General features: G+C 45.0%; 1 protein-coding gene and 1 non-coding gene across 5 annotated transcripts in view; both read right to left on the bottom strand.

Annotated features, from left to right (window-relative positions):
* Positions 1–425: 425 nt before the first annotated feature.
* AKAP12 (A-kinase anchoring protein 12) overlaps positions 426–23,832 on the bottom strand; it is a 112,333-nt gene continuing 88,926 nt past the window's right edge. For 2 of the 4 annotated variants that reach the window (XM_024997062.2, XM_010808687.4), the window contains 2 exons: positions 3,955–8,908; positions 426–3,186 (listed from right to left, as the gene is read on the bottom strand). In XM_024997062.2, the coding sequence (XP_024852830.1) occupies positions 3,963–8,908 (4,946 nt within the window). In that variant the 3' untranslated portion in view covers positions 426–3,186; positions 3,955–3,962. Of the gene's footprint in view, positions 3,187–3,954; positions 8,909–13,186; positions 13,274–14,509; positions 14,840–14,956; positions 15,109–23,832 lie in introns of those variants that run through there. The other 2 variants (XM_059889936.1, XM_024997063.2) reach the window with 2 other exon arrangements.
* MIR2285E-2 (microRNA mir-2285e-2) lies at positions 3,369–3,441 on the bottom strand. Its single transcript, NR_107729.1, has one exon. It is a non-coding gene; the product is annotated as a microRNA mir-2285e-2 (primary transcript).

Here is a 23,832-nt window from a genome sequence, read left to right as displayed (position 1 = left end):
CTTTTCTTTCTTCCCTGTGACACTGGTCACATTCAGGTGCCAGCCTCTTCCTGGGAATCCTTGCACTGTGCCCATTTCCTTTTCTGCTGTCAGATAAGGGTTTTCTAACTCTGGTTCTGGTTCCCGGTTGGGATTTCAGAGTGTGGCTATCCAAAAACTGCATAAAACTGTGCTTATTTGTGGGGCTGGATGTCAGCCAGAGGCTTACTGAGCATCTAATCAAAGGGGTCCCTAACCCGAAAAGCTTAAGAATCACTGAAGAGATTTCTGTGCACTCGTACAGTCCCAGGAAGCTCTGTGGACAGTGTCGCAAGGGATGATTACGTATAGTTAAAAGTAGAAGTGAAATGCGTGATGAATCTCACAAAGGTAAAGAGCAATCAAAATTGAATTAAGGTGAAATTACAGAAAGAAAATCCATGGTATTTAATTAGGTTGCATTTTATTTAGATAAATGAAAAATCTGCATCCCCCCCAAACAGAAGTAAGAATCAAATACTGTCTCAGATTAAAGGAAAACCGCTAAGCTTGAAGCTTACACTGAAAGCTAAAATTTCCAGCCCTTCAATATCTCAAAGGAAATATCGGAACAAAGTTATCTGTGTGGCAGAGAGAGGCAACTCGGGTGTACCATTAGCAAAAGAACCTGAGGGGGAACATTTTATATTCCTCAAGTATAAGAAACAGCAAGAGTGTACAAGTCTTGCATTCCTTTCTATTGTACATGGCTCCATAGTAATGCAAAAATTAGCAAAGTTTAGGCACTTGCTCCAACTTCTGCAGTTTGCATTTGATGCTTAAGGACTTCACAACAGCAGCTTTAAAATTATAATACAGAATTGTATGTCATGCTACTGTTAATAGCATTCCTCCTGTTAATAAAACAATGATGCTTAACGGACACAAGTACAGAACCTGAACGGGAGTAACCCAGGGCACATCAAAAGAGCACAGTCACCAAGCAACTGCCACTGAAAAACCAACTGTGATGGCTGGAATGACCTGGCCAAGACCAAATACCAATAGGATGAGCGGCAGGATGGAATTTAAACCCCCCAAAATGATCACCAGAAACTACACAAATCTTTAATCTGTTCAAAACAGCACAAACCTTCTTCCTGACATAGAAAGGAAGTCAGTCAATAATTAGAAGTCTAATGAACTCCTTAAAAACTGCTGTCATCTCCAAATTTCAGTTGATCTTCAGAAATTGACACCAGCGTTTAGGTTTTTTTTTTAAGTCTCAAGCTGGCAAAAGAAAGATCTTCAGATCAGAGGGTATTTTTAATTTGGAGATTTTAAAGTTTAATAATTAAGCATAAGTAGCTATTAAATGTGCAAATAACTCCTAAAAGGATATTAAATGTTCTCCAACTGCACAGCCATATGCTGTTAGCATGAGGGGTGTTTCTAATATGGCCAATATTTTTTTTTTATTGTAATCAGATTTGTTGGTTTATGAGAAATTACTTTCCAGCTTTTAACAGCCAACTTTCAGCTAAAAAATAAAAAAAAAAAAAGGACTATTCTAGTTTTGCTTGAGTGTTATGCTTTAAAATAATTTAATCAGCAGTTGAAATTTCAGTTCTCAAACTGGAGTACTGAGTTTACGTAAAATTTAAGAAGTGTATACACCAGACTGGTTCTCTACCCATGAAAAAGTAGAAACTCTCCAGTAGATAGGGGATGGTTCTGTGTGTGTAGCAATTGGCTGACAGAATCTTTTGTATATTAGCATGAACTAGAAATCATTTTGATACTTTAAGAATTTTTTCCAAGATCACCGGTTAGGCAAGGCATTCTTACTGCTAAGCCTTCCTAAAATTCTTACTGCTAAGCCTTCCTAAAATGTCTTTCTAGAGACATTTGTCATTAACACGTATTAACAAAGAAAACTAACCTTTTCAGGAAGCACCACCAGATGGTAGCATTGTTTCAGTACCTTCAATCTGAAAAGCTCCTGGTTTATTTCAGTGGAAGCCTCTCTGCCCTTGACTTCCGCCAGTGACCCTGTGTAGTGACTATATTAGAAAGTTCTAGCTTCTCTGCTTTTCGGATGCAGTAAACATAAGACCCAGCCTTCCTATTATCTAAGAAATCCAGCAAATCTAAGTGAAGCAAATGTTTTATTGAAATCGGTTGTCAAATCACAATTTATCCAAATGAACATAATGCTACATTGTTCTTAAAAGAGTGGGCACAAATATGGCACAGATAACAATCCAGCATCTATCAAAATACCATTTGTAAAGACTCTGACTTATTTCGTGCTGTGTGTGAATGGGGATCCAGCATGTAAGGTTGACTCAAAAGCAGTCAATTCTTTTCTTGATACTGTGAAAACATTTCACTACTTTGCCTCAAAATGAAAGCACACGCATCCGTCCAAACAACCGTAACAATTAGGAGAAAAGACTCCAACTTAATCTGCTCCTGAAAAAAACTTCCTTCCAACCTCCACCCGGGGGCTAGGAAGAAAAATTTCCCAGCAACAATGGGACATTCTGTATGTCTCCCCAACAACCCTCGCAAAAAAAAAAAAAAAAAAAACACTTTTATTTTTAGCATACTATGCATAATAGGAAAGGGACCTATTTCAGAGTGATACTGAACATGTAACCTAATCCTTAGTGAATTTTAAAAGAGATGGAGCTTCTGATCAGGAATGTTATTTCTAGAGAGCTGTTTTCAAAGGCTGTAACTGAGGCAGCAGAAAGCTTCCCGAGACTTCACTGTGGCCGCATGCCCCGTCATATAATGTGTGATACAAAAGAATTGCACTACGCTGTACATTTCCTTAGACGTTAAGAAAAAAAAAAAATATACAATAGATACAGAAGGAGGGTTACTTGAAACATACATATAAATACATAAAGAATGATACTCCAGTTTGAGAAGCAGACCCAAGAATTGCCAACTCCAGTTCCGGGCTAAGAATTGAGGACCTTGAATCAGAAACATTATATGGTACTGAGGGAAAATGTCAGTGTGGTCTTGACGAGAGGAAATGTTATCTGGCTATAGCTCCCGATGAAGCCTCAGGATTGTCAGGGGTTCTCGGGAAATGAGCAGTTGACACGTCTGTTCTTCGGTTTCCAAAGTTCTGAAAGACTGGTCTCATCAGCAGCATTCAATTTCTTCCCCTACTTGTCTTCACATTCTGGTCTTGCAAGTACACAAGTGTAACTGTGGAAGGAAGTTAGAATCAAAAGTAAATGAAATCTGCTTTTCCTCTCTCATTTCTGCAATAGCACCAAGAGTTGTGAGAGTGAGATGCAGCCAATGGGGACCCTGGTGCAAACCATAGGCTGAACTCCGTAGGAAACAAACATGGCGAGGAGTCCAAATACAATGTCCTTTGCTACTAAGTGGGCCAAAAAGTTCGTTCAGGTTTTTCCATAAGATGTTCCAGAAAAACCCAAACGAACTTTTTGGCCAATCCATACCCAAACAGCAGTAGTTAGGCTCTCATATGCACAGGAAATGTTTTTAAAGTGCTTGTCACTATGCTGGAAGAAATCAATAATTTTCCCAGAGAGCTTCAAGCAGCAGCGTGTAAACCTACTTTGGACTTCTAGTTATTTTTTTAAAAATGCAACAAACTAGCTGGTATGGTGCTGAGTGAGCACAACATAGTTTTTATGTCCTCGGGCCAAACACATACACAAATGCACACTTGTGCGCACACACACAGGCCTCTTTATTTTCTTAGAAAGCAGTCATACTGGCGGTAAAACGAAGTCACTACTCTTAGGACACCAGTAAGACTGATGAGTATGTCAATGAGAAAAAGGAAACTAACTTGGGTCTCGTAGTCTGGTTGATGGTTATTTCCCCAGATGTAGGTTCGGCATAAAATCCTAATTACCTGAACTCATAACAAATCTGCCATCTGAATGGGGGGTGCAGGGGGTGAAGGGGGAAATTACTTAAAAAAAAAAAAAAGTTACTTACGTGATGTTTTAGGATTCCGTGGGTTCGGGTTTTGCCAGATCTCTCTCTTGGTTCTGTGTCTCCTCCTGTGTTTGTGTTTTCATCTCTTTTTCCGACTCGCTCTGCACCTTTTCCTCCTGGCTGTCTCCCTTCTCTTTCAGTTTGGGTCCATTTGTATCTAGGGACTCTTTGGTTGAGCCTCCCGAGGCCTCAGCATCCTCTGGGATTGAGGTTTGGTTTCCAGGGTCACCGGCAGCATCACCTTTTTCATCCTCTCGGGATTCAGATGGGGACTTCTTTCTTTCTCCAAACCCGGCACTGCCGTCATCTTGCAGCACAGACTCTGTTTCAAGGATTTCTCTCTTTTTCTGGGATGGGAGAGCTACCTCTTCAAGCCGCTGGTCGTCTACCCTGGAACCTTCTATGCTAGTGGCTGCCACCTTCTCTGAAGCTTCATTCGCATCTTTGGAAACACTGAGATGCGCATGTTCGCCGGTGCTTAGTGGGGACTCCTCTTTGGCTTCTTTGGCCTCTTTGGCTTCTACGGCTTGTGTTTCATCCACCAGGCAGGCCTGAGGTTTGCTTTCTTCTTTCTCCATTTTCTGCCCAGCTTCCTGGCTGTCGGCTTCTGCCAGTTGAGCCTGGGTCTGGACATCGGTGGCCGTTTCTTCTGTACTCCCCAAACGGTCGACGGCTGTCTGAATCACGCTCTCTACAAGTCTGCAGCTCTCCTTCTCAAGTTTCGAAATCTCACTTTCCGCCTTGCCGTCTTCCTCTCCTGTGTTGCTCTCTCTGCCTTCCTGACCACCAACCTGCTCACCGTCTCCACCCAACTCCTGTTTCTGTGATGTGGTTTCATCTCCTTCCAGGTCAGCGTCGATGCCTTTTCCAGGCGTAATAGATACTATCGTCGGTATTGATTCTGCTTGAGACTCAGTCCCTGTGGATGCCACATCTTCTTCCCCAGGCTGGGCAGGAAACTCTTCGTCTTTTTCTGAGGACTCTTCTTCCAGTACTAGATGAGCTTCTGCAGATTTCAAAGCCTCGGTTGTTTCTACAATCTTGATAGCTTCTCCTAAGACCTTCTCCTCCACGGCTGCAGCTATTAGAGCTAATGCTGCCTCAGAGCTTTGAACTGAGATTCCCGTGCATGCCTCTTCCTCGGAAGCCAGCAGGGGAGAACTTCCTTCAAAACTGACGACTTCCTTTTCCCCATCGATGATGGTGACATTCACTGTCTGAACCAGTTGCTTACTGAGCTCTTCACATACGGCCACAGCTGGTTCGTGCTCAAGTTTCTCTTCATTCCCTTCAGTTGCCTCCACTTCCACTGTTTCCCTTTTCCCTTCAACTACCATCTCTCTCTCTGCTGGGGTTGGAAGAGACTTAGCAGGACTCTGGAGTTCTATATTATTCTCTTGAAATTCAACTTTCTTAGTAACGTCCTCCTCAAGGACAACTTCAGTTATCTTTTTCTCAGTTATTTCTGTGTCGGCAGACAAGGCAAGTCCTTCCATGGATGGTTCTTCTTTGGCTTCCTCATCAAAGCACTGGCCAGTCTCTTGAATCATCTCAGTCTTTGAAAGGATGGCTACAGTCTCCACTGTTCCCTCCTCTTCATCCGTGTGTTCTAGACCCTCTGCCATCTTTGAAGACCTTTCCTCCTGCAACTGAAAATCAGAAGATGCTGCAGGCAGCTCTTTCACTGCAGGAGGCACCTCGCCTTCGGGGACCTGGGACTGAGTGCCGGCTGGAACCTCACCATCTTCATGGACATCCATGATCGTGTCTGGCTGGCTTAGATTTGAAGCGTCAAGATCTGCTACTGGGGTGCTTCCATTGGTCTCACTGTCCGTGAGGGTTTCAGTTGAGTCAGGAGCAACAGCCTGCTCTGGGGCAGTCTCTGCTTCTACCCCAGTCCCGGTTTCAATAAGACAAGTGCTCGCCAGCTCCCTGGCCTCTGCACTGTCTGTGCCTGGAGGAACTTCTCCCAAGCTTTCTGCGGTGGCCTCTGCAACCACCTTCTCCTGTGTCAAAGTCTCAGTTTCAGTATCTTGGACAAGCACTTTGGATACTCCATCCATCACTTCCTTCAGATCTAGGGCCTGAGATCCCTCCTCGGCCTCTTCCACTTTCTCCAGTATTTTTGCTTGTCCTTTCTGGGTTGTCTGGATGGCGTCATCTGGCAGCTGTGACTCTTCTCTAACTTTTTCTGCAACAGCCTGCAGCACCTCTCGGGTCCTTCTCGCCTGGTCCTCCGCGTCAGGCACGCCTCCCTCCACCTCTTGCACTGGTGTCGGTTCCTCGGTGGTGTCTGGAGAGTCGGTTAACTGAGAGACAGCCGAAACCATGTCGGTGGTCTCTTCCGCACCAGAGGCCTCTGTGGTTTCAGCGGCTGTCACAGCTTCTGAGGTTAATTCCACCTCGCTGGCCATCGTGTCATCACCCACCTCCTGGCTCTCTGGCAGCGCTTTGGTAACGATGGGGGTTTCCTCCGCAACGACTTCTCTTTCAAGCACCTCCTCGCTTGGTGGTGTGGCTTCACCTTCGGCTTGTTCCAGCGGTTCTGTCACCGAAGCTGAGATCCAGGAGGGTGCCCTTTCTTCGATGTTGGTAATGGCCCTTGTCCCATCCACGACAGCCACCGACACGGTGTGAACCAGGCTCTTACTGAGCTCCTCCGACACGTCGACATCCACCTGCTTCTGCTCGGGCCCCTCCTGGCTCTTGGGGGCTGGCTGGGCTTCGGTTTTCTCTCTTTCCACTGCGTCGTATTCAGACAGAGGGACCACGGCTGGGATGTCCGCATCGTCCTCGTTAGCCTCCGCTGGCCCCGCCTCTTCGACAGCGGCTGGCTCCTGCTTCCCATCTGACCTTTTCTTCCTTCGCCCAGGAATAAACTTCCGGATGGAAACCCAGGACTCTTCTTTCCCAGGCTCAGCCTCTGAGGCTGCGTGTTCTGCGCCAGACCCAGCTACAGAGTCTTCGCTTCTCTCTTCCAGTTTTGACTTCGATTTTTTTCTCGAGGTGACCAGTCTTTTAAAGGTTTCCCAGGTGGAGACGCCCTCCCCTTCGGATGGGCTGCCAGCCGGCTCGGGTGAGGAGCTTCCCGGCGGTTGCTCGTGGTCCTGGGAACCGGCAGCGGCTGCCTCCGGGCCCGGCTCCTTGTCCCTCCCAGCTTCCTCTGCTTTCTGGCTGTCCCCTCCAAGAGGTTTCGGCCCTGCTTCATCGTCGGAAGAGGATGCTTTTCTGGCTCTCTTCTTGGATGACCCCACGCAAATCAGCGCTTCCCAGGACACGGAGGTGTCGACCTTGCGCTTGGGCTCCTCGGGCTTCGGCTCCTCTCCGTTCCCTTTGGCCTCTTCCTGTACTTCGGAGGCCGCGCTCTCTGTGGAGGACAGGGTGGCGCTTTTGACTTTGTCTGCCTCGTCCTCCTTATCGCTTTCAGAGAGCCTTCGCACGCGTTTCTTGGGCGTCACCATCTTTTTGAAAGATGCCCAGGGAGTGACACCACCTTCCCTCTTCTTCTCCCCGTCGGAAGTGGTCCCTTCCTCCGCCTCCCCATCCTGTCCCGGGGCCTCCGCCACCCCTTTCTCCAGGCAGGTGATCTCCTCGGGCTCTTCTGGAGACGAGGCTGAGCTCTCAACGCCCTTCAGTTCGTCTGGACTGTCGGGAGAATCCATGGAGGCTGAGGGCTGCTCCCCGGACTCCTCGTCGCCGCCTCGTTTCCCTTTCTGTTTCTTTCCAGAGAGCTTTTTCAAGCCGGTGCTCGTGAATAGTTTCTTCAAAGGGCTTCCCTGCACCTTAATTCTCTCCTGCGAGGACAGCATTTCGGCCTCCCTCACGGTGCCCTCGGGGGGCGTGGACGGCGATTTCGCGTCCCCGCTGAGCTCGGTTGCCTGGGAGTGGTCCCCGCTCAGGGCACCCGCATCTTCCTCTGTCTTCAGCATCTCGGCCGACTCGGCTTCCTGAAGGTCGGCGCTCGTCTCGGTCGACTTTTCGGGCGGCGAGAGCTCCACTGTTTCTTCCGCTTCGGCTTTCGGCTCTTCCTGGTCCTTCTCTACAGTGCTAACGTGGACTTCGGCGACAATCTCGACCTTTTCATCAAACACTTCGGTTGCTAACGGGGCTGGTTTCTCTTCGGGAGGTGCCTGCACTTGGTCTTCAGGGGGCAGCTCCACTTTTTCATACTCGGCCGACAGCCTGGCATCCTGGGTGCTCTCAGGAGCCTCCTGGGCAGGTGGCTGCTCGCAGGGCTCTTCCATCTTCTCATTTTCTTCGGCTTTTTCTGGCTCCTGTTCCTTTTTCTTCTCTGAAGCCTCCAGCTCCTCCTCCCGAGGCTTCCTGAAGCTGGTCTTTTTGCGCCAGCCGGCCCAGCCTTGAGTGAAGAATTTTCTGAAGGGCGAGGCGGTTTCGCTGGCCACGGGACTAGTCGGGGAGTCTGCAGGTCTGGCGCTTTCTTTCTCTTGTTTCTCTTCTCCTTCATCTTTGCCTTCCTCAGCTGCTTGACCAGACTCGGTCTGAAGGGAGATTTCCGCGCAGCTCGGCTCACGTTGGGGCGCCTCTTCGGGTTTCTCGGTGGACTGTTTCAGTTCACCGTCTTTGGGTGTTGCGTCCCCCGTCTCACGGCTGGGCTCCGGGTGGTCACCAGCCCCGTCGGACTCTCCTGCCCCTTCACTTTCATCCTTCTTGACGGTGAGGAGCTGCACGCTGTCAGATTTCTCGGTTTTATCCTTTTTCACGGTGAATTTGAAGCCAACAAACTTGAACACCTTCTTAAATCCCACGTCGTTAGCCTGGGGCTCAGGGGGTTGCATCAGCTCATCCACGCTGCTTTCCGAGGCAGGGATTGGTTCCATCATCTCAGGCATTTCCTCCTTTCCCTCCTTCGTGATGTCTTGAACCACCGCTGAGTTAGCAGCCATCTCTTTGTCTGAGTCCCTTTCACTCACATCTTCAGACTCTCTTTGTCCAACTATTAACAGAAAGAGGGGGTGGTGGGGAAGAAAAAGATAGACATGATTATAATTCAAAAAAATTAAATATTTAAAAACCATGACCAGTGAATAACATTCCAGCAATTCCAAGATCAAGATCAGGTAATGGTCTTACCAGCATCTGTAAATTTCAACAGATTAGGCAGCTTTCAAATGATCTTTTAAAATTCAGGTTCAAAGGTACTACTCTGCTCTTTCTGTTCCTTTTAGAGGGAAAGTTAACAAATTCAACTAGCAAAAAAAAAAAAAAATTGTTATAGGTAAGAGGCCACAGCATCACTGAGGGTCCTGAGCTGCAACAAAAGATCACGCATGACCCAAAGAAGACCTTGCATGCTGCAACTAAGATCAGGCACGACCAAATCACTAAAAAATGTTTTTTAGAAAAGACAAGAGTTAGGGGGAACATTTTTACAGATGAAGTTTGAAACCAAAGCAAGGAAATTATTTGATTGGCTATAGCTTAAGCGTTTGCCTTATTTGAGTATGCCCAGTTGGCTGTTTGTCAACAGACTTAAGGGAAAAAAATCACATTTACTAACACTATTCTAATAACTCATTCAGTCAAGGATCGAAAGATGCTAAAACTTTTGGGTGAAAGGTTGTCAGCACACCTACAGTTTTAGAGTATCAACACACAGGTGACTTCATTTCAAAAGGAACAACTTCCTTTACAATGGAGAAATCTTCCAGGCACTGCCATAACCAAGCCATCAGAATTAACATCCCCAATAAAAGGATAAAACTGTTGTCATGCTTCCTGATATGAGGCACTGAGAAGGCCAGTAAGTCACCTACATAGTACTCCTGACAAAAATGTTTAACAGAACAAAATCATGTGAAAATAGTCAGACAACAGCCCACAATGAAGAACATTCTATAAAATAACTAGCCTGGACTGAAATATCAATGTCACAAAAGACAAAAATCAAACATAAATACAAACGGATGTCTACAAATAACTTTCAAATAGACTAAGGATAGAGAATGAGGGGGTCGGGAGAAGAGGAGAGAGAGGAAGAAAGAGCATGAGATAAAACATCAGTGAATGGTGACTTTGGTCATGTGTATAGGGGTGCTTATTCTATATTTTCTGTAGGTTTATATTCTAAAATGTTGAGTGTTAAAGAAGCTAGTCAATGTGATTTAATAAAGGGTGGGATGTGCTAAATCTAAAAAAATTAAGAAACCTAACAACCAGAGATGCCAGGCATGGACTTCAGTTGGATATTTGTTAGCTAGAGCAAGTCAGCTCAGTGACACTCCTGGATCTTCTTGGGAGAATGATTTGAGATTCGAGGCGATGCATTTTTACCGAAATGAACTGAAATGAAAGGGTAGAAATTCTTACTGATAAAGAAAAACAGGCTACCAAACAGTCTATATACTACGACCCCACTTTGGTTTAAAAACTCTGTCTCTCTCTCTCACACACACACACACACACACACACACACACACACACCGTTCACATATGACTTCTGGAGGATGAGCATGTAATATACTTTAGTTTTACTTGTCCTAATTTTTAAAATTTTCTACTTAGTATTGCTATTGTTTGCTTTTCTACTTAGTACTACTTTATTTTTTTTTGGGGGGGGGGCCTCCAAAATCACTGCAGATGGTGACTGCAGCCATGAAATTAAAAGATGCTTGCTCCTTGGAAGAAAAGCTATGACCCTAGACTACATATTAAAAAGCAGAGACATTACTTTGCCAACAAAGGTCCATCTAGTCAAAGCTATGGTTTTTCCAGTGGTCATGTATGGATGTGAGAGTTGGACTATAAAGAAAGATGAGCACTGAAGAACTGATGCTTTTAACTGTGGTGTTGGAGAAGACTCTTGACAGTCCCTTGGACTGCAAGGAGATCCAACCGGTCCATCCTAAAGGAAATCCATCCTGAATATTCATTGGAAAGACTCATGCTGAAGCTGAAGCTCCAATACTTTGGCCACCTGATGTGAAGAACTGACTCACTGGAAAAGACCCCGATGCTGGGAAAGATTGAAGGCAGGAGGAGAAGGGGACAACAGAGGATGAGATGGTTAGATGGTATCACTGACTCAATGGATATGAGTTTGTGCTCTGGGAGATGGTGAAGGACAGGGAAGCCTGGTGTGCTTTGGTCCATGGGGTCGCAAAGAGTCGGACACAGCTGAGCAACTGAACTGAACTGAACGTCAATTAAAATTGACACACAAAAAGGTCCTAATAATGTTGTAACAATATATTTAACCAGTTTAGATACCAGTGCTTGGAACATAGCAATAAGTACTTGAAATACAGAAATTCTTTGGAAATACAGGAACAATTTGCATCTCCAAATCCATCATCCAATTTACAACATCTTATTTTTCCATGAAAATTTTATTCTTTATGTGAAATATTACTAACCTATGTCTACAAATTTCCATCAGAGTATTTATTGGGTTTGATTTTCAAAGTGAAGCCTAGAAAGTTCAGTGAAAAACTGTCCTAAGAACCACCCAAGTAAAGACCAGAGTCGTGTTTGAACATGCTTTATACTGTGCCATATGTGCTATACCCTAGGGGCTTTCCGGGTAACTCAGCTGGTAAAGAATTGGCCTGCAGTGCGGGAGACCTGGGTTCGATCCCTGGGTTGGGAAGATCCCCTGGAGAAGGAAGTGGCAACCCATTCCAGTATTCTTGCCTGGAAAATTCCATGGACAGAGAAGCCTGGTGGGCTACAGTCCATGGGGTTGCAAAGAGTGGGAGGACACGACTTTGTGACTAAGCACACATGCCCACACACACCTTACCCTTCTTTTTTCCCCTTGCTTTTTCTTTTCTAACATGACCAGGTTTTTTGGATAGTCCCAGATAATGATTGCAGCCCTGATCATCTGGGCTGCTGCTTCTGCTGAGAGGAAGGAGAGATACCGAGGAGGTGCTCTAGCTAACCATGTGCGACAGAGGTGGGTGGGGCCTTGTGAGAGTGCTGCGGTTGTCTCTGTAAGAGTTTTGAGTCTCAGGCAATTCTCACTTTTTTCTCATTGATATCAGTCAGAATCTAAAGCAGCATTAAAAAAAATAAAATAAAACCGAACTGAACATCTAACTATTAATTTTTTTTTTTTTTTTTTGCTGCACCACGCAGGCAGGATCTCAGTTCCCCAACCAGGTACTGAACCTAGGCCAAGGCAATGAAAGCCTGAATCCCAACCTCTAGGCTACCAGGGAACTCCCCAAACTGAACATTTTAGATAGACATTTTAGGAAGACAAATGAATTTGATTAATTTCAAGTGCTCTTCTTAAAGTGTAGTTTTTCCTTTTCTTTTTCTTAAGAAAAAGAATCACTTTAAGAAACAAATCCTAAACTCTTGTTAATGACATGCATACTTGAAGTGTTCAGGAGTGAAGCATACTGATACCTGCAACTTACTTTGAAATGCATAAAAAAGAAGTAAGCTGCGGGTTTCCCTGGGGCTCAGGGGTAAAGAATCTGCCTGCCAGTGCAGGAGACACAGGTTTGATCCCTGGTTTGGGAACAGCCCACAGGCCATGGAGCAATCAAGCCCATGTGCCTCAACTATTGAGTGTGCTCTAGAGCCTGGGAACTGCAACTGTGGAGCCCTGGAACCTCAACTACTGAAGCCTGCGTGCCCTGGAGCCCATGCTCCATAACAAAAGAAGCCACCACAATAAGAAGCCCATGCACCACAACTAGAGAATAGCCCCCACTTGCTGCAACTAGAGAAAAGCCCACGCATCAAAGAAGACCCAATAAATAAATAAATTATTTTTTTAAAAAAGGATGGATTCATGAATGGATGGAGGGATGGAGGTATGATTAGGCAAGATGGTAAATGTTAATTATAATACCTTAAAATTTTTTCATAAATAAATTGGGGGGGGGAAGCTCCCTGGGTGATAAAAAATCACTTGGAAATACACATTGGTGACCAACTTTAGATTTTATAAATAAAGGAAAAATTACAGCCCACATTAAATATTGAGGCAAATATCCCAAGAGAGAGAAAAATCCAGACATATGTGACAGACTGTCCCGTGTACCCAACTCTGACATTCTTTTAAGTCAGAATCTTCTAGGAACACTCTCTCCCCATTATTTTTTTAAAAGTATGTATAATTTTCTGAAATAAGAAGAAAATGCTCTAAGTTTTCATTTGTTCCTATTATAAACCAGCTCTTAAGTCTAAAAATTCTTGAAGTTAAGTAGATTTCCATGAACTACTATACAAATTTTCCCAATTATAAAAGCATACTCACAAGAGAACTTTCTGCAAACGCTTTGAATGCAACACAAGAGATGTGACCTTCTTTTTTTAAAAGGTGGATGGTATCACTGGAAATATACTGGAGGAAAAAATCAAATCCCAGTAATCAACTCTATTCTACTATAATTTTACTAGCAACGCATGCACATACAACTTTCCTGCCAGCAAGAGGTAAAAATACTTATTAACTAACCTCTCCAGAAACCATTAAAAAAGGCAGAGACACTCTGCTAACAAAGTGGGAGGCAGCAGGTGTTATACGCATCATTTCTGCCCTACTTCCCCACTCCATGCTTCTAATCTGCATTTCAATCCGAAACACTTCTTATAAAACTCTGGGATGACTGGAATGTTTACAGTCAAAACTTGGGGAGGCAAAGAAGAACAGCAGCCAACTGGCAGAACAAAATCGCTATTGAAGGTTCTGTTATAGCCTAGCAATATTCACACGTTCTTGTTAGAGTGATATATGGCTGAAACCCAGTAAAGTAGAAGAGTCTTTAGGATCACAGGAAATTTTTAAAAATCCTACCTGGTCTGCAGTCTCTTTTGACCTAAGTGATCCTAGGAACTACTATTGTCAGAACAATCTTCCAGATTGGGCAGGGCCCCTGCGGACCCAGATGGTACCTCTGTGCTTTCTGCACAAGGCTGGACAAACCCAACTCCACTTGCCTTCCGCCCCAGCTGGACCTGTACAGTCCTTACAGAGAGGCCCCATTCCCTAAACTACCCTGCTCTGATCACATCAAGAAGGTAAGGTTTCAAAATTTCCTAAGGATTCCAGGACCTACAGGATAATCTAAACTACCTAGCCTGCCAGCCAAGGCTTCAATTATGTTCTAACACATTAGCCAACTTGAAAAAAATTTTTATTGGATACATATATGTGTAAATGATTTGCTTTGCTGTACACCTGAAACCAACACAACATTGTAAATCAACTATATTCCAGTAAAAAATAAGCCAACTTTGATCTCAGGCTTGCAATTCAGAGGTCTGGAACCAGACTCAAACCACGTGTGACCACGTGGCTGCCCACTCAACTGGGAGTGAAACCTAGATCCATTTTCACAAGCTCGTTTGGTATTTCTTGGCCATCACTCCACGTGCAGCAGCCCAAGCGGCAAGCAAGGCCCCTTCCATCCTGTTCAGCACCCCCAGGTTCGCTCAGCTGCCTCTGGGCTCTCCAGTGGGGGCAACTTGTGATTTTTTTTGGAGGGGAGGCCTATATCCTTTTCTACTTCGCCTCCCGCCCACCTCCCAGACAAGGACCTTCCCAGGGGACCCCACGCCGCACAGTCTTTATCCCAACCTTCACCACCATTTCTTCTCTGTCCTTGTCTTCCGGGAGGTGCCCCTTTCTGGCAAGAAGCAACCTGCAGCCTGGGGCCTCCCTCACGCTGGGGTTATTTTTCACTCTCCAATTTAGACGCTGGCTGTGGGAGCGGAGGGTTTGGGCGCCTGTTCCACCGGCCCCAGGGGGAAGCCTTGCCCCTCGGGGGCCTCGGCAAACCCAATGGAGCCGAGAAGATGGTTCTGTAGCCCTGGGCATGCAGGCATCTTGCGGTGTCCCTTCCTAACACCACTCCCTCCACAACCACCACTGCACACTCCCGGGTCAGCGGTTTGATCGAAGCAAAGAGGAAGGCTGGAAACCCACACACCCCTCTAACCGTCCCGTCGCAGGGCGCTCCACGTGATCCCGCCCGCTGGACGCCGGGCGAACCGCCACTGGGGGCGCGGGGCGCGCGCTACTCACAGCAGAGGCTGTTCCACCAGGGCATGGCGCGCGCCGCTGGCAGGCAGGGGCAGGCCGACAGAGGCCCCGGAGGCCCAGCCGTCTGCCCCCGGCTGCCCCATCGCTGGATGGAGACTGGCGGCCGACCCCAGGCCCCGCCGCTGACGAGGGCGCCCCCTGGGGGCCACCTCGCGCGTCACAGAGGGCGCAGCCTCCTCGCCCTCGAGAGGCCACCCCAACCCCCGACTATCACCCACACCGGGGATCCCTCCTCCAATCTAAACACACTCAAAACAAACTCAAGAACACACACCGAAAACCCGCCAGATCTCCCCAGCCAGAGGCGCCCAAACCTCACTGCCGCTGCATTCCTGAACCACCCCTCTCTCTTATCCATACTATATGCCTTCCGGTAGTTGATACAAAACCCACACTGCCTAACAGAGGCCTGGGGTGTGACAGGCATCCCTGCATGGGTTGGTTTGGTGGTTCAGTTCAGTCGCTCAGTCGTGTCCGACTCTTCACGACCCCATGGACCACAGAACGCCAGGCCTCCCTGTGCATCACCAACTCCCAGAATTTACCCAAACTCATGTCCATTGAGTCAGTGATGCCATCTAACCATCTCTTCCTCTATTGTCCCCTTCTCTTCCTGCCCTCAATCTTTCCCAGCATCAGAGTCTTTAAAAATGAGTCAGCTCTTCGAACCAGGTGGCCAAAGGATTGGAGTTTAGCTGCAGCATCAGTCCTTCCAATGAACACCCAGGACTGATCTCCTTTAGGATAGACTGGTTGGATCTCCTTGCAGTCCAAGGGACTGTCAAGAGTCTTCTCCAACACCACAGTTCAAAAGCATCAATTCTTCGGCACTCAGCTTTCTTCACAGTCTACCTCTCACATCCATACATGACTACTGGAAAAACCATAGCCTTGACAAGATGGGCCTTTGTTGGCAGAGTAATATCTCTGCTTTGGTGGTAAGTGCTTTAATTTGCTGAGTATTAAAATCAAAAGTGAGGACCTCGCGCAGGTTCCTATTGCCAAGCTATCATTTCCAATCATAAAGCCTTAGAGCTGAAAGGTAGAGGTCACCTGATCCCTCCAAATGGTTTTGTTTGTTCAGTGGCTAAATTGTGTTCCACTCAGTGACCCCATGGACTGCAGCATGCCAGGCTTCCTTGTCCTTCACTGTCTGCTGGAGTTTGTTCAAATTCATGTCCACTGAGGTGGTGATGCTATCTAACCATCTCATCCTCTGCTGCCCCCTTCTCCTCCTGCCCTCAATCTTTTCCGTGCTTTGGCCACCTGATATGAAGAGCCGACTCACTGGAAAAGACCAACTGGTTTACAGGGGAATAAACTGACTTCAGAAATGGTGTGGGAAATGCAAAACGGTACAGCCAGTTTGGAAGACAGCGGGGCAGTGTCTTGCAAAATTAAACATGCTCTTACCATTTGATCCAGAAATCCTGCTTCTTGGTATTTACCCAACTATCCTTGGTATTTACTCATATCCACATTTGGTATGAGTTGCAACCATGTTCATACAAGAACCTACCGGTGGGCATTTCTAGCAGCTTTATTCCTAACTGCAAAAACCTGGAAGCAACCAGGATGTTCTTCATTAAGTAAATGGATAAATAAGCTAGTATATCCAGGCAATAAAATATTATTCAGCACTAACGAGCTGAATAGCAAATGAGCTAGCAAATGAAGACATGGAGGAACCTTAATAAGTGCATATAACTAGGTGAAAGAAGCCAATCTGAAAAGGCTACACACTGCACAATTCCAACTGTGTGACATTCTGGGAAAGGCCCATTTGTGGAGACAAGAAAAAGATCAGTGCTGCCAGAGGTGGGGAGGAGGGTGGGATGAACGGGCAGAGCACAGAGGACTTTCTTAGGACAGTGAAACTATTCTGCATGATACTCCAATGGTAGATACACTTCATCATATATTTGTTCAAACCCACAGAATGTACACACCAAGAGAGAACCTAATGTAAACAAAGGACTCTGGGTTATGATGATGCCAAGCAGGCCGAGGATGGGAACAAATGCCCCACTCTGGTGAGGGATGTTGATAATGGGAGGGACTATGCTTGGGTGGGGGATAAGGAGTGTACAGATACCCTCTGTACTTTCCACTCATCACTGCTGTGAACCTAAGACTGCTCTAAGAAATTATTATTATTTTTTACAATATTATTGTAAAAAATATGTACTGTATATATTACAACAATAATATAAAATATTATTTATTATTTTTTACAAAATAATGAAGTTTGTCTTTAATTTTTTTCTTTTTAGTTTTGGCCTGAAAACTCAGTTTCAGCATGTGGGATCAAGTTCCTTGACCAAGGATTAAACCTGGGTCCCCTGCATTGGGAACATGGAGTCTTAGCCGCTGGACCACTAGGGAAGTCCCCAGAGTTTGTTTTTTGTTTATTTATTTAGTCTTTCTAAAAGAAAAATAAACCCCATGAACTTTCAAAGCATTAAAATTCTTATTCTCCATATGTCATTATAAGTATTATAATTTATAGATGCCACTTATGATAAGAAAAAGTATTTAGACATGCCAACAAAGGTCCTGTCTAGTCAAGGCTATGGTTTTTCCAGTGGTCATGAATGGATGTGAGAGTTGGACTATGAAGAAAGCTGAGCGCTGAAGAATTGATGCTTTTGAACTGTGGTGTTGGAGAAGACTCTTGAGAGTCCCTTGGACTGCAAGGAGATCCAACCAGTCCATTCTGAAGGAGATCAGTCCTGGGTGTTCATTGGAAGGACTGATGCTAAAGCTGAAACTCCAATACTCTGGCTACCTCATGAGAAGAGTTGACTCATTGGAAAAGACTCTGATGCTGGGAGGGATTGGGGGCAGGAGGAGAAGGGGGCGACAGAGGATGAGGTGGCTGGACGGCATCACCGACTCAATGGACTTGAGTTTCAGTGAACTCCAGGAGTTGGTGATAGACAGGGAGGCCTGGCGTGCTGTGATTCATGGGGTTGTGAAGAGTTGGACCTGACTGAGCGACTGAACTGAACTGAACATCTAAAGAAACTACTGCTGTATGTCTGATGTGGACAGCAGTTCAAATTCTATTTCAGAATAATAAGCAGTTTTTTTCATGGTTACTGTCATAGTTTAAAATAAGAAAGAACACATATATCCTACTGACTCTTCTGACCCAGATAATGGTTCAAAAGATCACCTGAGCATGCCTGTAACTTATGTCATCTTGTACATCAACTCTACTTCAATTAAAAAAAAAAAAAAATTAAAGATCACCTGACCATCATTTTGTCACTTTGTCAAGGTAAAGACTGGATAAAGGAAGAATCAGTGGGAGCTAAATGGGGGGGAGGGGGAGTTAGGATATTTACATGCCTAATAGTTGAAAGGATGGAGAAATCAGACAACTTAACATCAACCTACGAGGGACAGATGGACACTGTCTACAATACCCTGAGGAAGACACAATGTCACGTGTGGCGAAGGATGCACAACCTAAATTCAATTAACAGAAAACACACACAAAATGCGGGTGGTAGAAACGGGAGAACTACATGCTTTGAACATGTCAATATCTAAAAGACAAAGGCTACACAAATGTTCCAGATTAAAAGAGGCCAAAGAGATGTTGACATCATACCTGAGGCTGGGTCTTGTAATGCTAAAGGGGACATTATTACATAACTGACAAGATTGGCAGACTATGTGAGTCTTGTGACAATGCAAATATCTGACATTGACAATGGTATTAGGGTTACTACAGGAAATCTCTCTATTCTTAGGGAATACGCACTGAAGCATTTGGAAGTGAAGAACTGTGCTGTGTGTAACTTACTCTCAAATGGTTCAGAAAGCTTCACACCTCATACCTACGTAAGACTTAACAGGAACCTGGATGCTGCTTTAAGAAAAATATTTATCTGGCTGCTCTGGGTCTTGGTTGCAGCATGTGGGATCCTTAGTTGTGGCGTATGGGATCTAGTTCCCTGACCAGGGACCGAACCTGGGCCACCTGTGTTGGGAGCTCAGGGTGTTAAACACTGGAATACCAGGGAAGTCCTTGTATGCTGTTTGGTTTTGTTTTTATTTTTGGTTTGCTGGGTCTTCATTGCTGCGAAAACCTCTCTCTAGTTGCTGTGAGGGCTTTTCTTTGTGGTGGTTTCTCTTGTCTCGAAGCCCAGGCTCTAGGCTGTGCAAACTTCAGGAGTTGTGGCTCCCAGGCTCCAGAGCACAGGCTCAATAGTTATGGCTTGCAGCCTGAGTCGCTCCAAGGCATGTGAGATTCTCTCAGATCAGGGATCGAACTCGTGTTCCCTGCGTTGGCAGGTGGATTCTTTACCACTGAGCCAGGGAAGCCGCTGTATGCAATTTTTTCTTTATTTTGTTTTCCAACATAGACGAAAAGAGTAAATAATGAAGCAAATGAGACAAAATGTTAAGAGGTGAATTTAGGTAAAAGGTACATGACGTGCCCTGAACTATTTTTAATTTTGTTACTTTCTCTAAGTTGTTTTAAACACTCAGAAGAATAAACAAGTGCAGATGACTAATAAAAATAAAACAAAAATGGAGAGGGTAATGGTTCACACTCCCGGCTCTTTGCCTCACGCGATATACCGTAATACAGATTTTTATCAATGATTAAGTAACCGCCAAATTCTTCTCCCACCTCTCAAAGAAGAGACAGAATTCAGGTAGAAAGGAAGGAGATCAAAGGCCAGAAGTTCTGGAGCAGACTGGTGTTTCCATTTTAGCTGCACCACTTCCTAGCACTGGGTCCTTGGGCACAATTCTTGAAGTGTCTGTCCTCAGCGTCCTCACCTATAACATGGGTGCCCTGAACTACTCCCTGAAAAGGCTAGTTAGGAGGGTAACACATCAGTTGGCTGTCTCTAATAAAAATAAAACAAAAGCCATTAGAATGGCTTTTTTTTTTGCTTTGTTTTCCTCAGAAGTTTTAATTACTTTTACCAATTCCAACAATCATCTATATAAATTGCTGAAGATTTAAAAATACAGAAAATTGGGAGTAACATCCATAAGACAATGTCCAGCAGTAACTGTTGAAAGTGTTAGTTGCTCAGTCGTGTCTGACTCTTCGCAACCCCACAGACTGAAACCCGCCAGGCTCCCGAGTCCATGGAATTATCCAGGTGAGAATACTGGAGTGGGTTGCCATTCCCTTCTCCAGGGGATCTTCCTGACCAGGGATCGAATCCGGGTCTCCTGCATTGCAGGCAGATTCTTTGCCACCAGGGGATGGTGGCTCATTATCTGAGCCACGAGGGAATGTCCAGTGATAATCGCTATTAATATCTGTATCTTCTTCTGGACCAATTATTTAATAGTCTTCAAATGGTTGCATTTTTATGTCTCCTTGTTTTTAGACAATTTCTGTTGGTTCCATTTTTCCTTATTGTACTCATGGGTATAAAGTCATTGTCCAAACCCAGGAAGGAGCTTTTGAACAGAAGAGGGTAGTGTGAGCAGTCTTCAGCTCTCCAGAACCGGAAGCCTTGAGACACTCCTAGACCTTCAGGACCACAAGATGCTATGGAAACCATCAATACATCAAGTTCAGCTGCTCTTTAAAGTTCTGTGAAGTCGAATGCCACATCGCACCTGTTTTTATCTCTTTGACGCCCAACACAAGGACTTCGAGGGGCATTCTGAATTAGTTCCCTACCTGTTCTTTTTATTTGCACCATGAAAAGATCTAGATCTTTCTACCCCATTTTGGACCAAGTGAAGGATCATATGTGACCAAGCCTTTCTTCCTGTGTGGACCTTCCTTCCTCACCCTCCCTGCTTTCCCAGCCCCCAAATCTACACAGTATCCAGCAGCATCACCTCACATTTCCCAGGTTCAGGCTAAAGGTGGAGGTTGGGAGACTGTCAAACATCACGCCCACCTTCCAGTTCGTGGTTAGCAGATAGCTCCTCAAAGGTGTTTCTATGAGAAACACCTCTAGTCTGCATGCAGGTTCTGAGTGAGTTCCAAGATCTTAGCTTGGTCAGCAAACCAGGTGGCTGTTACACACGTAAAAGAATAGCCCAAAAATGTGGGGTGGCAGAGAGAAGGGACCAAGCCAGCAGCTTTGCTCTTGGGAGTCAGGGAAGCTGCCAAATGACAGGAGGCAGATTGTGATGGGGGCGGGAGCGGTGGCAGCTTCCAGGAAAGACCCAGTGTCCACCTATTTGGACAGAGCATGGCAGAATCTACTCTCGACCACACTAATGAGCATTTCATTAACACAAGTCCTTCCCCACCCCCCCCCATTAATATATTCACTGTTAAATGACTCCAAAATCTGCTCTGCTCGAATTTTTTCGAATTTATTTTTTGGTTGCACTGGGTCTTCCTTACTGGGCACTGGCTTTCTCTGGTTGCAGAGCCCCAGCTCTAGGTGCTCGGGCTTCAGTAGTTGTGGCACTGGGGCTTAGTCGCTCCATAGCACATGGGATCTTTCTGGATCAGGGATCGAAGCCGTTTCCCCTGCATTGGCAGGCAGATCCTTAACCCCTAGGCCACCAGGGAAGTCCTCCCCTGCTCTAATTTGACATCAGCTCCCTATGGAATTACGGTCTGCCTTTAGATTTGTCCAATGGGATAGGAAGAGGAAAATCAAAAAAGCTTGATTATCTAAGCACCACTGATTTGGAAATGTACTTTCTTGGCACCCAAAAAGTCCTTCCACAGGATAACTGGTTTTAGGCTGAGCCTTTCTGATACAATGCATAACCGTCCCTTCTGTGGAACACTGAATTATCCAGCCATTTTGCAGAATGCTGCTATTAATACTGAAAGTCTCCTGAATCTCCATAAAACCCAAACAAGGTGCTCACATATTCGGTGATGCTATGGTTCGCCTAGAAACTCCACATTGTCATCGGGCATCAAAGATGGTCAAAAGGTTGGGGAAAGGAGTTGGTCCGAGTGTCAATGGGGAAGGGCTCTGGGAGGCAGGACTGGGAGATACTTTCATCTTCATGCAGTCCTGCTCGTCAGTGGTCCCAGCCCAGTCACTTCAAAGGGTGAGGAAAGATTACAGTCCTTCCTGATCCACACTGACCAGCAGCACGCTAAACACAGTCTTACCAGTTACATGGTGTGTGTCAACATGTTTTTCCACTAAAGCCACTTGGGGAAGCAACATCATACAAGTCTTGCTTCTTAAGTAAACATTGGCATAAAAATAAAATATTGCTATTCTTCTTTCCTGGGAGAAGATTCTAGTCATATGTCTTCGTGAGACAGTGTCAATATGCTGGAAACGTTACTTGGAAAAGAAAAAGATGATTTAAAAAATGATGTAGAAAGTGCTTTAACTCACTTGAAAGTGTTAGTCGCTCAATCATGTCTGACTCTTTGTGACCCCATAGACTGTAGCTCACTAGGCTCCTCTGTCCATGGGATTCTCCAGGCAAGAATACGCAAGTGGGTTGTCATTTCCTTCTGGGGATCTTCCCAACCCAGGGATCGAACCTGCATACTCTGCATTGCAGGCAGATTCTTTCCTGTCTGAGACACCTCTGCATATGACCTAGAAGAAGCTTCCTTAGGGTGAATGTATAGCTTTATAGATGCAGGAAGGATAAAGGGAGGTCCCAGGTGAAGTGATGGTACACTTTCTGAAGCTGTCTTGTCAAAACAAAGACTCGAGTAAGCTTTTTGTTTGTTGCTAGGTTTTTCTGAGATGCATGAAAGATCCCCTTAAAGAAAACAGTGTGGAAAGTGAAACAGAGAAGAAAAGTGGCAGCTGGTCGTGCACCCTTCTGCCGCTGCATTTTAATTTTTAAAAGTGTAAGCTAGCCTCAGTTACTACTTTATAGGACAATACCTCAAATCTGTGACAATAATAATCTGAGTTGCTTAATAGTTTGAACAGTTTAATAAACCCTTCCAAGGCTTAAAAGAAAAGGCGACTGAACATTAGTAAAGTGAAATAAACTTCAAAATATATGAATAGTTGTATCTTCAGTAATGTCAAAAGAAACCCAAATTTGAAAGTATTTCCTGGATAGAAATTCAACTTTGGCAGAGAATTGTCAAAGCTTTTCCTATTTTGGTGTCATCTTCTACCAAACTCTGTTTATCTGCTGATAAATACCCAGTCAATCCCAATTTGTAAAATCACTCACAAGAGGTCTATATACATTTTTCTTGTAAAAATATAATCCCCCACCTCTCAAGATTCAAAGGGTCCCTGATCCCAAAGGTTTAAAGATCCAGTCCCCTGCCCTAATCCCCACACAGACACTTCCCACCCCAGTCTCCAGAAAATGCAAGAACCAGTTTTGAGTCCAAAATCTGCAGGATCGACTTTCTTTTCTTACTCTTCCAAATACTCAGTGATTAAGTGATGAAAATATGACTTATTTTCTTTTACTTCAGAGGTTTAGAAGAAAAAAAAACTTTTAAGGAATGTGTCATATTATAGATTACAAAATGTTAATGTTTTTATCCAAACTTAACTGTTTATCAGAGGAAAAGTGCATCTTGAATACAGTTATAACATCAATTTTTTTTTGTTTTGTTTAGTACAACCAGCTCTGTGCAGTCCCCGAGCACTTCAGGACTGCTTGCTGTGACATCTGGAACTGGTTAGCTTTCCCCCACGATTTGCAGCATTGTCCTGGAATTTCTCCAGGAATTCTCCACATTCTAAATCCATCCCTTATATCTTACACACCAAACCAACTCCCCTTGTTCTAATGCTCATCAACCAAAAAAGCCTCCAGGAGATGTGTAACTGGGTTTAAAACTCAGAGAAGCAAAGGCCAGTATAGGAGCATACAGACTTGGATACTGACATTCCCTGGTCCCTTTTACATCTGAGCTGGCGTGTGAAATTGTGTGCATCACAAAACCAGTATCA

Source organism: Bos taurus, chromosome 9 (genome assembly GCF_002263795.3).
Source record: "Bos taurus isolate L1 Dominette 01449 registration number 42190680 breed Hereford chromosome 9, ARS-UCD2.0, whole genome shotgun sequence".
Lineage (NCBI taxonomy): Eukaryota > Metazoa > Chordata > Mammalia > Artiodactyla > Bovidae > Bos > Bos taurus.
Note: the sequence above shows the minus strand (reverse complement) of the source record. Positions and strands in the feature narration are given on the sequence as shown.